The sequence below is a fragment of the Salvelinus alpinus genome, chromosome 18, assembly GCF_045679555.1.
Source record: "Salvelinus alpinus chromosome 18, SLU_Salpinus.1, whole genome shotgun sequence".
Classification (NCBI taxonomy): domain Eukaryota; kingdom Metazoa; phylum Chordata; class Actinopteri; order Salmoniformes; family Salmonidae; genus Salvelinus; species Salvelinus alpinus.
The window spans coordinates 40,378,291-40,394,209 of NC_092103.1; the positions used below are offsets into that span (position 1 = coordinate 40,378,291).

Genomic DNA, 15,919 nt, shown 5'->3' on the forward strand with positions numbered 1-15,919 from the left:
ACCTATAGCTCCAACAGAGGACATAACTGTAACGATGTGCGCTGAGAGTCAGGAAGCAAGTTCAGAGAGTGAGTGTTTTAATAAATAAACACAACATAATACAACATAAGAACCACGAAAAACGCACAGACATGACACAGGAACAGAAACAATAATGCCTGGGGAAGGAACCAAAGGGAGTGACATATAGGGAAGGTAATCAGGGAAGTGATGGAGTCCAGATGAGTCTGATGACGCGCAGGTGCACATAACGATGGTGACAGCTGTGCGCCATAACGAGCAGGCTGGTGACCTAGAGGCCGGAGAGGGAGCACACGTGACAATAACATAGAATGTGCAGTGTTTGCTTTTAGGCATTACTTGCATCCTACATATCAAAAGCTTTGCGATGATGAAATTACAGAATAAGATATAGGAATTCCTGTTAAATGTCCTCTGCCTTATCACCAACTTTGTGAACAGAGTGGGATAAAACAGAGGCTAGTCCGTGAGACCAGTTCCCTTCAAAGAAGGGAATATCTCATTGAGCATCCCGAAAGCTACCTGATAATGCCAAATATCTAATCTCAAGCTGAGGTATCATGTCGTTTGTTCTCCTATTCCAAGACGAGCCCCCCTTGGCCCTGGCCAAGGAGAAGGGAGTGTGTTGGCTACATACCAGTCAATCCTCAAATGAATCACATTTTATTTGTCACATGAGCAGAATACAACAGGCCTTACAGTGAAATGCTTACGAATTGGGAATTCTATAGTGTTTTGCACATTGCAGTTGTTTTGCCTAAATTGTTTGACCATCTCCCATGAACTGCCAGCTCCCTGAACTCCTTTATAGGTGAAAGAAGCCAACATGAACCATTTCAGACAACAAAATGAGCTGCTAACGCAGGAGAGGTTAGAAGGCGTGACATGTTGTAGGTTTACATTGACCTTAGGCTAAAGTTGTCCTGAACAGTTCACCCCTCAATTCCTCAAGTATCACCTTTAAAGTTATACATTAACTGCCTCAATTATCTTGTCAGCAGAACAACGGTTTTGGAATTTCTAGTGTGTTTAGCTGTTCAAACCGAAACATACCTTATTATGAGGTGCCAAAATGACATAGTGTAAACCAAATCCCATCCGATGAACACAACAGGTTAAATTGTGTTATTTTACAAGTTTCTCAAAGCTATAGATTGCAACTATTCTGAACAAAAAATATAAATGCAACATGTAAAGTGTTGGTCCCATGTTTCATGAGCTGAAATAAAAGATCCCAGAAATGTTCCATTTGAACAAAAAGCTTATTTCTCAAAAATGTTATGCTGAAGTTAGTTTACATCCCTCTTAGTGGGAATTTCTCCTTTACCAAGATAAACCATCCAGCTGACAGGTGTGGCATATCAAGAAGCCGATTAAACAGCATGATCATTACACAAGTGCAACTTGTGCTGGGGACAATAAAAGGCCACTAAAATGTGCAGTTTTGTCACACAACACAATGCCACAGATGTCTCAAGTTTTGAGGGAGTGTGCAATTGGCATACTGACTGCAGGAATGTCCACCAGAGCTGTTGCCAGAGACTTGAATGTTAATTTCTCTATACTGCCTACAATGTCGTTTTAGAGAATTTGGCAGTACGTCCAACTGGCCTCACAACCACATACCACGTGTAACCACGCCAGCCCAGGACCTACACATCCGGCTTCTTCACCTGTGGGATGGTCTGAGACCAGCCACCCGGACAGCTGATGAAACTGTAGGTATGCACAACCAAAGAATTTCTGCACAAACTGTCAGAAGCCGTCTCAGGGAAGGTCATCTGCGTGCTCGTCATCCTCACCAGGGTCGTAACCTGACTGCAGTTCGGCATCGTAACCGACTTCAGTGGGCAAATGCTCACCTTCACTGGCCACTGTCACGCTGGAGAAGCATGCTCTTCACGGATGAATCGCGGTTTCAACTGTACCGGGCAGATGGCAGACAGCATGTATGGTGTCATGTGGGAAAGCGGTTCGCTGATATCAGCGTTGTGAACAGAGTGCCCCATGTTGTCGGTGGGGTTATGGTATGGGCAGGTATAAGCTACGGACAATGAACACAATTGGATTTTTATCGATGGCAATTTAAATGCACGGAGAAACCGTGACGAGATACGTGCCCATTGTCGTGCCATTCATTAGCCACCATCACCTCATGTTTCCACATGATAATGCACGGCCCCATGTCGCAAGGATCTGTACATAATTCCTGGAAGCTGAAAATGTCCAGTTCTTCCATGGCCTGCATACTCACCAGACATGTTACTGATTGAGCATGTTTGGGATGCTCTGGATCGACGTGTACGACAGTGTGTTCCAGGTCCAGACAATATCCAGCAACTTCGCACAGCCATTGAAGAGGAGTGGGACAACATTCCACAGGCCACAATCAATAGCCTGATCAAGTCTATGCGAAGGAGATGTGTCGCACTGCATGAAGCTAATGTTGGTCACACCAGATACTGACTGGTTTTCTGATCCATACCTCTACCTTTTTTTAAAGGTATCTGTGACCAACAGATGTATATCTGTATTCCCAGTCATCAATCCATAGATTAGGGCCTAATTTATTTATTTCAATTGACTGATTTCCTTATATGAACTGTAACTCAGTAAAATCTTTGAAATTGTTGCATGTTGCTTTTATATTTTTGTTCAGTGTTTATAACAACTATATCACTTTTTTACTTGCAAAGTTTGCGTCTGTAAACATTTGTAAGCTTAATGCCTCTTAAGTTTATGAAGTAACTTATTTAAGTGCATGTACTGTATGTAACTACTGAGAAACAAGAATTCATTTTGAACTTCCTAAAATCTGACCATAGCTTTGACGGTATCAAAGCTCCAACTAGCCAACTAAGCATGTCTGACAAAGTCCTTGCTGGCTGCAGGACAGAGACCTCTGTTCTGTCGGCTTGCAGTTTAGAGTTGGTGATTTGTAGATAAGCCAGTGTGTTCTACTAAACCCACCATTATAGCACGCTTGTGTGCTGTGCTGTAATTTACTGTGAACTAACTGTTAGGAGGAGACCCCAGAGCCTGTAATTCTACGGTTTGTCCTCATCAGAGGACAGATTACTTCTGAATTTCAGTCGGTTTTGGTGGGATGGAGTTTTGGCCTGCCTGGTGACATCAACAGGTGGTAAATTAGTTAATAGACCAATAAAGAGAGTTCCAAACCTCTATGCAAATAACAGCAAATTTTCAGTTTTCCCGTCCCCACTCAGACCACTCCCAGACAGTCCTAGCAAAATTTTTACTTGAGAAATTGCTCTTTTTTAAGAAGCTATTTTCGTTTCTTTTTGACCATTTTAATTGAACTGTTTGCAATGATGTTAGGCTGATGTATTTTTGTGGCGTCATGTATGTTTAAAAAAATTATAGGGCTCCCGAGTGGCGCACCGGTCTAAGGCACTGCATCTCAGTGCTAGAGGCGTCACTACAGACCCCGGTTTGATCCTGGGCTGTATCACATCCGGCCGTGAATGGGAGCCCCATCGGGCGGAGCACAATTGGCCCAGCGTCGTTAGGGTTTGGCCAGGGAAGGCATTGTAAATAAGAATTGGTCCTTAACTGACTTGCCTAGTTAAATAAAGGTTAAATAAAATAAAAAAATAACCCGGTTGTATACTGTTAATAAAAATATGTGTTTCATTTTGCTACACATGGATGGAGAGAGAGCGAGATATGAAGGACAGAGGTTTGAGTCCCCCTGCTGGACATCAGATACTGTCATGTTTTCCAGCTGCTTGTCAACAGTAAAAGAAGGACAAGTGCATAATGAAGAGTTGAATTAACTCAAGGTTGAGTTAACAGGTTTAGTTAACAGGCTAACTCAAGACAATGAAAAAGTGAAAAGTGATAATGAAATAATCATAACAATGATTAAAAAAAACACAAGGATACTAGAAATGGCTTAGGGTGTTATTCTTGTTCCAATAGTGCTGTATGGTATTTTATATTAATAAAGCTTTATATAATAAGTAACAGCACATTATGTAGTTATTTATATATGGTCTGTGCTATCTGGGATCTTTGGAACATCCCTATCCCATTGAAGTTGACATTTTATACGGTAAAGTTTAGGGTTAAGGTTAGGTTCGGGTAAGGGCTATGATTAAGGTTAAGGTAGGGATTAAAGTTAGGGTTAGAGTTTAGGGTATGGACGTCCCAAGGACCCCGGATAGCACTGACTATTTATATATGGTGTGGGATAATGTCTGTATGGAAAGGATAATAAAATGCCTACTTGTACAATAACAATGTTGCTTATGGCATTGTCATTCAGTTGAAACGTTTTTCTTTACTGTCTTTTGCTTTTATGTAAAAAACTAATATTTACAGTACTGTACAATACCATAGGCCTAATTATATGTGTATATCAAGGTGATGCCAGAAATAAATAAAAAACATACCGGTTGCCAAATTGAAGCAATTTAAATTATCTCAAGATCTGAAGAGAGTGGGGACCAACCCTCAAATACATTTTGGTACATATGGAGCTGCTGAAAATGATAGCATACCGTTACATTTCATGGCTGTTATTATACCCATCTATGGGCTTTCCTGAGATAATTTGTCTGGTATAACTTTTCTCTTGTTTCCTTTATTTCAAGAACATCCGTTTCTTTATGACCAAGTTGTGCCTCCTTTGGAAAGGTTTGAATTGTTGCAATAACGTCAGACGGAAGCAAAATTCCTTTTTTGGTGATATCCTGTTTAGAGTTATTTTAAATGGCTCGTCAGACAATTGAAAAGTGTAGCCTATTTTGAGGCCACACAAACTCGAGAGCTGCATCGTGATGAGAGCCCCCGCAGTCTCCACTTGACCGGTGCGGCTCGAGACTATAAATTGGCTCGCAATGGCCATGGGGAGGACATGAACACCTGTATCTGCAAGTAGATTGTAGTTGGGGAAATTTGACTAATCTCGACAGAGAAGCTTTTCGAAAGCAAGAAGAAAGTCTAATGTTTCAGGAGGACCGGGGACGGAGAGCAGAAATGGAGAGCCCCATAAGTGAAGACAGGCAAGTCATATTATCTATGAATTTATGTTGTTTTCATTTGCCTACAAGTTGACAAATTAAAAGGTATGTCTGGTCAATGAACGGCTTAAATTGAATGCACAATCTGGGATATGAATGACATTGACTCTTGAAGAATATAGGCCTATGCCTATTCGTTGTATAACTGTTATGCCCAGAATAACCAATACTCCATGGTGTTATGGTTATTTGAGTCTTGGTAAACAGATTCCAGAATGTGTTTTTCATTTAACAAAATATAGTAAATGATGCATTTAAATACTGTTATCATACAGTATGGTAATTGTGGTCTGAATGTTTAAAAAAACATTAAATTATTATATATATATTTTTTTACATGATTTCTCTTAGATTTATCTGCCAACCTTTTTACAAGGAAAATTATAAAGACATGGAGTTGGATGATTGGTCACCTCCAGATGCTGATCTTACACAGAAGATGGTGACCCAAATTGAACACTATCTTTCTGATGAAAATCTAGCAAAAGATGCATTCCTTTTAAAACATGTGAAAAGAAACAAGATGGGTTATGTGAACATAAAGCTGCTGACATCTTTTAAAAAGGTGAGTTACTTTTCTTTCCCCTAATTTTCCAACTAAGGCAATTTAAAAAAATATCCTGTTTTAAATATGTTGACTTCAATTTTGTTATAACACATTTTTATATCAAGGCATTGAGATATTAACTTGACATTTACATCCATGTTCTATTAGATGAAGCCTCTGACCAAAGACTGGCGAGTCACAGCCTACGCCCTAAATTACTCCTCCAAACTAGAAGTCAACAAGGAGGGCAACAAGGTCCGTCGCAAAGACCCAGTACCAGAGTCCCTCTTGGTTCAGGTGCCCAGCAGACTTCTGTTAATGTGGAACATCTCTGCTGAGCTGACCTCTAGTGGCAATGGTGGTGATGAAAACATCCCTGCACCCCAGAGGAGCACTATGGAAACTGCCATCACTCTCCTGGAGCCCTTTGGAAGCATCTGCACAGTGAGGGTGTTCCGGCCGCGGAAGGAGCTCCCACCAGAAGTCCAGAGGTTCGCCTACAGGTACCCTGAGTTATGCTCCCAGGAAAGTGTTCTGGTAGAGTATGAGGACTTGGAAGGCGCCGGCAGAGCCTACCACCAGCTGTCCCAGTCCGAGGACTTTGTGAGAGTCGTCCAGATCGGGATGACATCGAAAAAGAAAGCAGGGCATAAGTTGGGAGGCTGCGTTGAAGACAGAGGTGCCGGTAAAGGTGTATCAATCGGCAACCGCTGCTTGGAGCAGCTCCAGTTCCGAGGGGAAGACTCTTCGGCGTGGAGTTCGTCCGGCGAATCCGAGATGGCCTCTCCGATGCACATGCCTCGGTTCTCCTCGGGCCAGGTATGCAGGAGCCCCTGGGACAGCCCTCGCTCTAGCCCCTACCACAGCCCCAGGGTCCTCCGGGCACCTCTGCCCACCCCTCCGCGGGTCTCCCCGCTCCTGGCCTCCGAGATGTGGAGGAGCCCCGACACCAGCCCGGATCTCAGTCGACGCAACTACGAGAACCCGGCCGATAGCAGCAGCCTCTGGTTCCAGAGGCGTAAACTGGCTGCGGTGCAAACCTCCTCCCTGGATGACAGCAGCAGCAGTAAGCAGGGTCGTCTGGGCATTAAGAGGGTCCTAATGGGGGATTCCCTGCCCCCCGGGGTCATCCGGTTCCCCTACGGGCCAGATGGGACAAGAGGATTTCCCAGCTCCTTTGTAGGAAGAACACTTCAGTACACCCTCAAGACATGACCTCAGACCAATGCTGTTCATGTTGTTTGTTATATGTTTTAGGAAGTAATCTATAGATTGATCATTTTATAGTCTCGTATAGACCTGTGTGCAGGGAAAAACTGTAACAAGCATCTTGAAGGTGAATTCTAGAAATAACATTTAGGGAGGGTATCCCGAAAATGCGTAGTTCTGGACTAAGATGCACTTACAATGGAGTGTCTCCATTGAACATGCTATAAGGACTAGGACTTCTGTTATGCTTTTAAATCCTGTGGCTAACATCTCAACATCTACCCACACAGTGACTATATCTTAACTTCCTAGCTATCCTCATTCTATGACTCAGCTGCAGTTATTTATATTCTTAAAAGGCCCAGTGCAGTCAAAAACGTGATGTTCTTGTTTTTTATATATAATTCGACACTATGAGGTTGGAATAATAATGTGATGGCCTGTTAGTGTAAGAGCTGTTTGAAAAAGCCACCTGAAAGTTCTGCCTGTTTTGGTGGGAATTTTGGTGACATCACCAGGCAGTATATTAGTTAATAGACCAATAAGAGTTCCAAACCTCTCTGCCAATAACAGCTAGTTTCCCCCTCCCCACTCAGACCACTCCCAGACAGTCCTAGCAAAATTCTTGCTCGAGAAATTGCTCTTTGCTTAGAAGCTTTGTTCCTTTTTGACAATTTTTAATTGAAAACAATCACAGTAAGGTAATTGTTACCCAGAAAAGATTTGATATTGAGATCAAAACAGCTGCTGTTTTGACTGAGTGCAGGTCAACATTGCACCGTGCTCTAGTGGAGAAAAGCTATTTGTATAGCCCAGTTATAATACAGCCTGAAAATAAACTTCAGTATGTCGATCTGAATGAGAAACTGCCAATACGAATGTCGCCATGACAACATGGGAAACTGTCTGAGCCCTCTAGTACTGTGTCGAGAGTCCCTGCGCCACAGCAAAGGACTTCTATTCTGATTCAAAAAGCTGACAAAGGGGTTTGACAATGACAAAAATTATGCCTCATGAGAGCTCTTTTGTTGCCAATTTCAGCGTGTCAATTAAAATGTATGACTAAGTCTTTTGAATGGCTGAGGAGCGTTTACATGATTACTGTGAACCCCCCATCATCATAAAATCACATTAGTATGAAAATTAGGGAACCAAAAAAAGCATAATTTCCCATTCCATATCTGTTACTGGCCAATCAATGACCACCACAGGGCAAGATAAGACACATCAGCCTGAATCATGTACACTACCCATTCAGATGTGAAGAAATAAAACAAATCAAAATACAATTGATTACATCGTACTGTATTAAAGCAAAGGGTGGACAATGAATGAGTTTAATAATATTTTATATAAGGAATGTGTTAAAACACAGAACATAGATTTTTCCTACATGTCTTGTCCAGAGACTGGGGGGGGCGGCAGCAATGGGTTAAGAAACTGGAACAATTTAGTGCTTTATCTCACAACGCAACATAATGCGAACCCATCTCAACATAAACAAATGAAAAACAGACCATGGGTCCTCTGAAGATGCATGCATTTTTCACAACGCTCAAAATCACTGGCTTGTGATCAATTCTTTTTTTTTTTTTACAGGTCGAACAAACTAATTTTATTTAAAGAAAAATCTCAAAATGAATTTGATCTTACTTCTAAGGATTGGTCTTAGTGCAGTTCCCCTGTACATGACAAACACTCAGCTCCTGTTCAATCCAACTAGCTCACAAACACAAACTCCCTATAAACATATACAGTAGATAGCGAGTAACTGATTTTGCCATTCCTTTGGAGCGGTGCCATATTTCAATGTCATATTTTTACTTTACATTTTAAATTGTGGAAAAACAGAGCATTAGTAAAAAAGCCAAACTAAATCTTATGCTTTCCAGGACGCAAATATATGAGGGGTTGGTATCCATTTATGGAGAAAAACATTTTCTGTTGTTGAAATTATCAGCCAGGTGGTATCTGTGGTTAGTAACTAGCTGCTCTGTAAGCACGTTTCTAATGTTAACAAATCCTGATGCAAGCTTTGGTCTTCAACTGATTGATAAAGAAGACAACTTCATTTGTCAGACAAACATGAGGATTAAGGTCTAGTATTACATAGCGCTGTTGTGGACAGTAATTTACAGTGCATTCACCATTTTGTATCTGAGCAGCGTCCACCTGTCACAGTGGATGCCACAGCCTCATGGGACGTCCTCATTGGGACGTGCACAAGTTCAGACACTGGGCAGCCATTTTGGATCAAAAGACCTCCAGGTCGGCAGCGTTGTAGACTACGGGTGTGTCCTCAGTGCCCATGGCAGGTTCTGGTTCCGGTTCCTGTTGGCCCTCCTCTTCGGCAACCACCTCTAGAGACTCCAAGGCCTCGTTGGTGTCGCTTGCGAACGTTTCCCTGGAGACGTCGTCGTGTTCCTGCAGGTTCAGTGTGTTGATGGCCTGCTTCATCTTCTTGGCAACCACGTGTCGCCTTCGCTTCTGCGCTGACTTCTTGCCCTTGTACTCCTTCTGGGTTTCGTCGTAAAATATTTCCTATTTAAAAATATGTTTACAGAAATTTGATTATTAAAAATGTAGTGTGTGTGCATATGGGGAGTACAGAAAAAAAGATAGGCCTACACGGATTCAGTGGACGGGATTAGAGAAGTGCATGAAAAGCCACTTGATTTTACAGTCTCAGGTGTCATACCTTAAGGTGCTCACTAGAGATACTGGGAGTGTTCTTCAGCAAGTTGAGATACACCCCTCCAGGAGTCCGTCGCCTGCTGCCATCCTACAGTGAGGTGAACATATCAAATAATTTCACACAGACTTAACAAATGGTTACAGAACAATCTAGCATAAGGGTGAATTCAAATATGTTTTAGAAAGGCATGCAGTTACACAAGTGATGATTCATTGCGATGAGAATTGGGACATTATGGATATCATATAACAGGAGTTGTCAATTAACTCAGCTGTATCTATCTCATATAAACTGAAACAAGAACAGATGCATACCATAATGTACACACCACCAGTTTCCTCAAGTGTGGCGGTCTCTCCAAGCAGTTCTATTGCTTTCTTCTTCCCAATGACTCTTACAATTCGCTCAATCAATTCCTTTTTGGGCTCTTGTAGCCTTGAGGGGAGAAAATGGATCCGCAAGTTAGTATGAGGTTATTGTACGACTGTGTGATATTGTTGACACTGTGGAAAGAAGAAAATAATGACATTTTATTTAGCCCTCATGGCAAGCCAAACATTTCATATGGCCAAATATGAAATAGCCAAAACATTCCAACCAACCAGCTCACCTGTGGGCTATCTCTTCAATCACCCTGTCGTCTGGGTCTTCCTCTGTGATCTGATACCGACCCTCGATGTCCATCTCAGCCCTGGGGCCCAGCCTCTCTTTGGCCGAACGCTTCCTCTTAAAATGGCCGCCTCCATTCTCTTCGGCGGCCGGCCCGCCACGCTTCATGTACTCGTCCAGCTGAGTGTCCAACATGGCTACCTCGCCTGGCTCCTGTTCCTCCCTCTCCTTCTCCATGAGCTTGCGGGCCAGGACGTAGTTGTAGGTCTCCACCTGCCTGCTGGCCATGCTAATGGCACCATCCACACCAAGGAAATCCAGCTCAGCTTCCACTGCCTGCTGGGTCTGCTCCTGAACCACAGAGCCCCAGATGTTGTTGACTTTGCGGCCGCCTGGGTTAGCCTGGGGGGCTCCGAAGTGGGGAGTGGGAACCGGGGCAGGTTGGGGAGCGTTGGAGCACTTCTGCCGCTTCCGCCTCCACACCGCTGCGTCCTCATCCGAGTCTGGTTCGCTATCGCTGGAGTCCGCGGTTCTCATGGTGCTACGGTAGCTTGTGGCTGACGTAGCTGTCTGTGGAAGGGCCCTACTCTGGAAAGACTGGCCACTGAAAGCAGGAGCTGCTGCAGGCATCTAGGTGGTAAGAGAAGAAATACTGTCAGATAATTTTTCAGATTTAATTATACAAGCTCATTTAAAAACCTTTTAAACATTAAGTCTGGTACGCCTGACTTTGAGCGGTTCTGGACTGGTTCCCACCTACATGCGTGTGTGTACAGGGCGCTCTGTGAATGGCGCAAAATAAATTGTTGTGCACTCCGTGAATGCTCTGGTGGTCCCGCTTCACATGCCATTCTCCTCTCTCATCTGACATGCAGTATGTGAAATCTGACACTTCACTTGCATAAGGAGTGTCTCACATTTTCTGGCCTATCCAGACAAAGGATCTATTTCCTTCGCCTGTGAAACTCGCAGCTCCGCTTACAATACTGGATATGAAACAGGAGACCCTAGAGATTGCAGCAAAATCTGTTTAATCTCACTGTGATATTCTCAGATGGATTTAGAGCTCTCAACATGAAAAATACCAAATAATTTTATAGATTTTAAACAAGACTACTTTCTCTTCGTCACAGAGGGATGAATCCGTGCTTAAAGCTGATGGTGTAATGAGTCAGCAGGCATTTGAATGGCGTCTCTGCTTCACTCAGAGGACGCTGGGCAGAAAATGCTCTGTTGTAAGTTATGAGAAATAGTGCTAAATTTGTATTTTACAGTTATAAGGTGAAATATTATAGTAAGTCCTTTCTAAATAGATGTCTAAACTATATTTAGAAAGCATTTCAAGGCCTATTCCCTTCACTTTGTGGAATAGGAAAACAATGTATGATTTTTCATATTTGTATCATTTGTACTGTGTACTGGAGTCCTGAAAAGTGATTACCTCAGCAATTTATAACTATTCATGCCAGAAAGGTGAGATTTTAATATTTCTGGCAGTATAACTAGGTATTGTTTATGGCCCTCATGATAAATAATTACTTTTGGGTATTTACATTTTTACATAAAATTGTACAGGTTTTAATACCAAAGTAGTAGGCTCCTCTCATTACCGGTAGGTGACATGTAACAGTTAATCTATCGTGGACAGATTCATGTGAAGTGACACTTTTGCAATAATTGTACTTCTAGATAACCGAGATTAGTCATTTGTTTAGTCATTGCCTAGTTAAATAAAAAAATAGTCATTAGATGACATGGAGCAGCATAAATTAGCTTGAGTGTCCACACCATAGCAACGCAAGTTAGCAAAATGTAGCACACGCTTTCGATGCACTGGGACCACTGAGACTTGCAAAAAATATATAGCAATCTTTGTGGACAACGTGCTCCTCTAGAAAACTGTAACTAAAGACTGTTCTTCAATTTGTGCTGTAGCTACGTTGCAAAGCTAGCGTCGCGAACGTAGCTAGCTAGCTTTAGCTAACGTTTGCTTCCATTCCCACGTTTGCAGAATCAAACAATCCAATTTGTTCATGTTTAAGAACGTCTAATTTAATTATTTTCTTACTTGGGGTTTAACGTCAACTGTGGTTCCCATTTCTGAATCAGAGTTTGATCCAGAAATCTCTCCATCCTCCAAATCATCCATTGTATCTCTGTTAACACCCGCCATTTCTCCAGTCTCACTCGGAAGTAAATAAATGTACCCACACCCACGTCACAACTTTTTTCCTCTTGATAAATTATATTTACGTTTTTATAGTTTGTGATTCAAACGCAAGACATGAACAATACCCGTGTAAATATAGATTGTAGGTATTTATATTTATTTAACTACAGTTTGCTGGTATGTTACTATACAAATGAACACTGAGAACTCATTGGTAGAGGACGGTTTCGATCCGTCCACCTCTGGGTTATGGGCCCAGCACGCTTCCGCTGCGCCACTCTGCTTTAAATGATCAGGTCAAATTTCATTTGTCACGTGCGCCGAGTACAACAGGTGTAGACCTTACAGCGAAATGTTTACTTACAAGCCCTTAACCAACAATGCAGTTTTAAGAAAATACACAAAAAAATAAGATAAGAATAACAAATGATTAAAGAGCAGCAGTAAATAACAATAGTGGGGCTATATACCAGGGTACCGGTACAGAGGCAGCGTGCGGGGACACCGTGTCGAGGTAATTGAGGTAATATGTACATGTAGGTAGAGTTATTAAAGTGACTATGCATAGATAATAACTGAGAGTAGCAGCAGCGTTGCAATGAGATGGCAATGCAAATAGTCTGGGTAGCTATTTGATTAGCTGTTCAGGACTCTTATGGCTTGGGGGTAGAAGCTATTTAGGAGCCTCTTGGACCTAGACTTGGCGCTCCGGTACCGCTTGCCATGCGGGAGCAGAGAGAACAGTCTATGACTAGGGTTGCTGGAGTCTTTGACAATTTTTACGGCCTTCCTCTGACACCTTCCGGTATAGAGGTCCTGGATGGCAGGAAGCTTGGCCCCGGTGATGTACTGGGCCGTACGCACTGCCCTCTTGCGGTCGGAGGCCGAGCAGTTGCCATACCAGGCAGTGATGCAACTCGTCAGGATGCTCTCGATGGTGCAGCTGTTAAACCTTTTGAGGATCTGAGGACCCATGCCAAATATTTTCAGTCTCCTGTGGGGGAATAGGTTTTGTCGTGCCCTCTTCACAACTGTCTTGGTGTGCTTGGACAATGTTCGTTTGTTGGTGATGTGGACACCAAGGAACTTTAAGCTCTCAACCCGCTCCACTACAGCCCCATCGAAGAGAATGGGGGCGTGCTTGGTCCTCCTTCTCCTGTAGTCCACAATCATCTCCTTTGTCTTGATCACGTTGAGGGAGAGGTTGTTGTCCTTGCACCACACGGTCAGGTCTCTGACCTCCTCCCTATAGGCTGTCTCATTGTTGTCGTTGGTCAGGCCTACCACTGTTGTGTCATCAGCAAACTTTATGATGGTGTTGGAGTCGTGCCTGGCCGTGCAGTCATGAGTGAACAAGGAGTACAGGAAGGGACTGAGCACACACCCCTGAGGGGCCCCCGTTTTCAGGATCAACGTGGCGGATGTGTTGTTACCTACCCTTACCACCTGGGGGCGGCCCATCAGAAAGTCCAGGATCCAGTTGCAGAGGGAGGTGTTTAGTCCCAGGGTCTTTAGCTTAGTGATGAGCTTTGAGGGCACTATGGTGTTGAACGCTGAGCTGTAGTCAATGAATAGCATTCTCACATAGGTGTTCCTTTTTTCCAGGTGTGAAAGGTCAGTGTGGAGTGCATCATCTGTGGATCTGTTGGTGCGGTATGCAAATTGGAGTGGGTCTAGGGTTGGGTCTAGGGTTTCTGGGATAATGGTGTTGATGTGGGCCATGGCTACAGACGTGAGTGCTACGGGTCGGTAGTCATTTAGGCATGTTACCTTAGTGTTCTTGGGCACAGGGACTATGGTGGTCTGCTTGAAACATGTTGGTATTACAGACTCAGACAGGGAGAGGTTGAAAATGTCAGTGAAGACACTTGCCTGTTGGTCAGCGCATGCTCGGGAGTACACGTCCTGGTAATCTGTCTGGCCCTGCTGCCTTGTGAATATTGACCTGTTTAAAGGTTTTACTCAGATCGGCTGCGGAGAGCGTGATCACACAGTCGTCCGGAACAGCTGATGCTCTCATGCATGTTTCAGTGTTACTTGCCTCGAAGCGAGCATGGAAGTTACTTAGCTTGTCTGGTAGGCTCGTGTCACTGGGCAGCTCTTGGCTGTGCTTCCCTTTGTAGTCTGTAATAGTTTGCAGGCCCTGTCACATCCGATGAGCGTTGGAGCCGGTGTAGTACGATTCGATCTTAGTCCTGTATTGATGCTTTGCCTGTTTGATGGTTCGTCGGAGGGCATAGCGGGATTTCTTATAGAGTCTAACATTGTATCAATTTACAGTCCCACTGTAACAAAGTGCTTATATCCTTCAGTAAACTTTTTAGAAGATATCCCCTTTCTCTAATCACCATCACTACTATTATTATTATTATTATAATATTATAATATAATGGTCCCGTGTGGCTCAGTTGGTAGAGCATGGCGCTTGCAACGCCAGGGTTGTGGGTTCATTCCCCACGGGGGGACCAGGATGAATATGTATGAACTTTCCAATTTGTAAGTCGCTCTGGATAAGAGCGTCTGCTAAATGACTTAAATGTAATGTAATAATATTTTTTTTACTGTTATTGTTGATGTCATTATCGCACTTCGATGGTGGCTTTGTCATTCATGCTAATAAAGCTTAACTGAATCTGAATCTCCCATCACAGTGCATCAATACAGTTATGATGTTTACAATAAATCAAACTAAACTGTTTAGTTTACATTTAATTCAGTTTTCTACTGTCATCATTAGCTACTTTGTCACTAACTTCAGAGAAACAGATTTGAATGTACTCAGATGAGATTGTTTCAGTAAATTAAATTCCAATTCAAGAATTCATGGTGCACACATTTTCACAGTGCTAGCTAAAAATAGCCACAAAAAAGAACCGGTAGTTAAAAAATGTAATTTAAAAAAAAATGAATAGAGCTAAGCACAGGCAAAATCCTAGAGGAAAACCTAGTTCAGTCTGCTTTCCAACAGACACTGGGAGACAAATTCACCTTTCAGCAAGAAAATAATCTAAAACAGGAGGCCAGATCTACACTGGAGTTGTTTACCAGGATGACATTGAATAATCCTGAGTTGATAATAATCATAGTTACAGTTTTGATCTAAATCGTCTTGAAAATCTATGGAAAGACTTGAAAATGGCTTTCTAGCAATGATCAACTACCAACTTGACAGCGCTTGAAGATTTAATAAAACAATAATGCGCAAATATTGTTCAATCGAGGTGTGCAAAGCTCTTAGAGATTTACCCAGAAAGATTCACAGGTGTAATCATGTCACGTTCCTGACCTTATTTCCTTTGTTTAGCCTTGTTTAGTTGGTCAGGACGTGAGCTGGGTGGGCATTCTATGTTATGTTTTTCTATGTTGGGTTCATTGCATTAGCCTGATATGGTTCTCAATCAGGGGCAGGTGTTTTACGTTTCCTCTGATTGAGAACCATATTAAGGTAGGCTGTTCTCACTGTTTGTTTGTGGGTGATTGTTGCTGTGTCTGTGTTTGTTTCACCACACGGTTTTGTTTCGTTTGTTCGTGCGTGCGTGTGTTCGTTCATGGTTTATGTTCTCAAGTTCAGGTCTGTTCACGTTATTTTGTCAGTGTTCTGTTTAGTTGGATAATTCATTAAA

General features: G+C 42.7%; 2 protein-coding genes across 2 annotated transcripts; one reads left to right on the forward strand and one right to left on the reverse strand.

Moving 5' to 3' along the window:
- Window positions 1-4,563: 4,563 nt before the first annotated feature.
- LOC139544324 (la-related protein 6-like) lies at window positions 4,564-8,115 on the forward strand. Its single transcript, XM_071351304.1, has 3 exons — window positions 4,564-5,048; window positions 5,418-5,631; window positions 5,782-8,115. The coding sequence occupies exons 1-3, from the start codon at window positions 4,990-4,992 to the stop codon at window positions 6,826-6,828; spliced, it is 1,320 nt and encodes a 439-aa protein (XP_071207405.1). The 5' UTR covers window positions 4,564-4,989; the 3' UTR covers window positions 6,829-8,115.
- Window positions 8,116-8,154: 39 nt separating this feature from the next.
- phax (phosphorylated adaptor for RNA export) lies at window positions 8,155-12,349 on the reverse strand. Its single transcript, XM_071351305.1, has 5 exons — window positions 12,195-12,349; window positions 10,128-10,756; window positions 9,832-9,952; window positions 9,521-9,604; window positions 8,155-9,363 (listed from the first exon to the last, which is right to left on the reverse strand). Exons 1-5 carry the CDS (start codon window positions 12,297-12,299, stop codon window positions 9,076-9,078), a joined length of 1,227 nt encoding a protein of 408 aa, XP_071207406.1. The 5' UTR covers window positions 12,300-12,349; the 3' UTR covers window positions 8,155-9,075.
- Window positions 12,350-15,919: the final 3,570 nt, after the last annotated feature.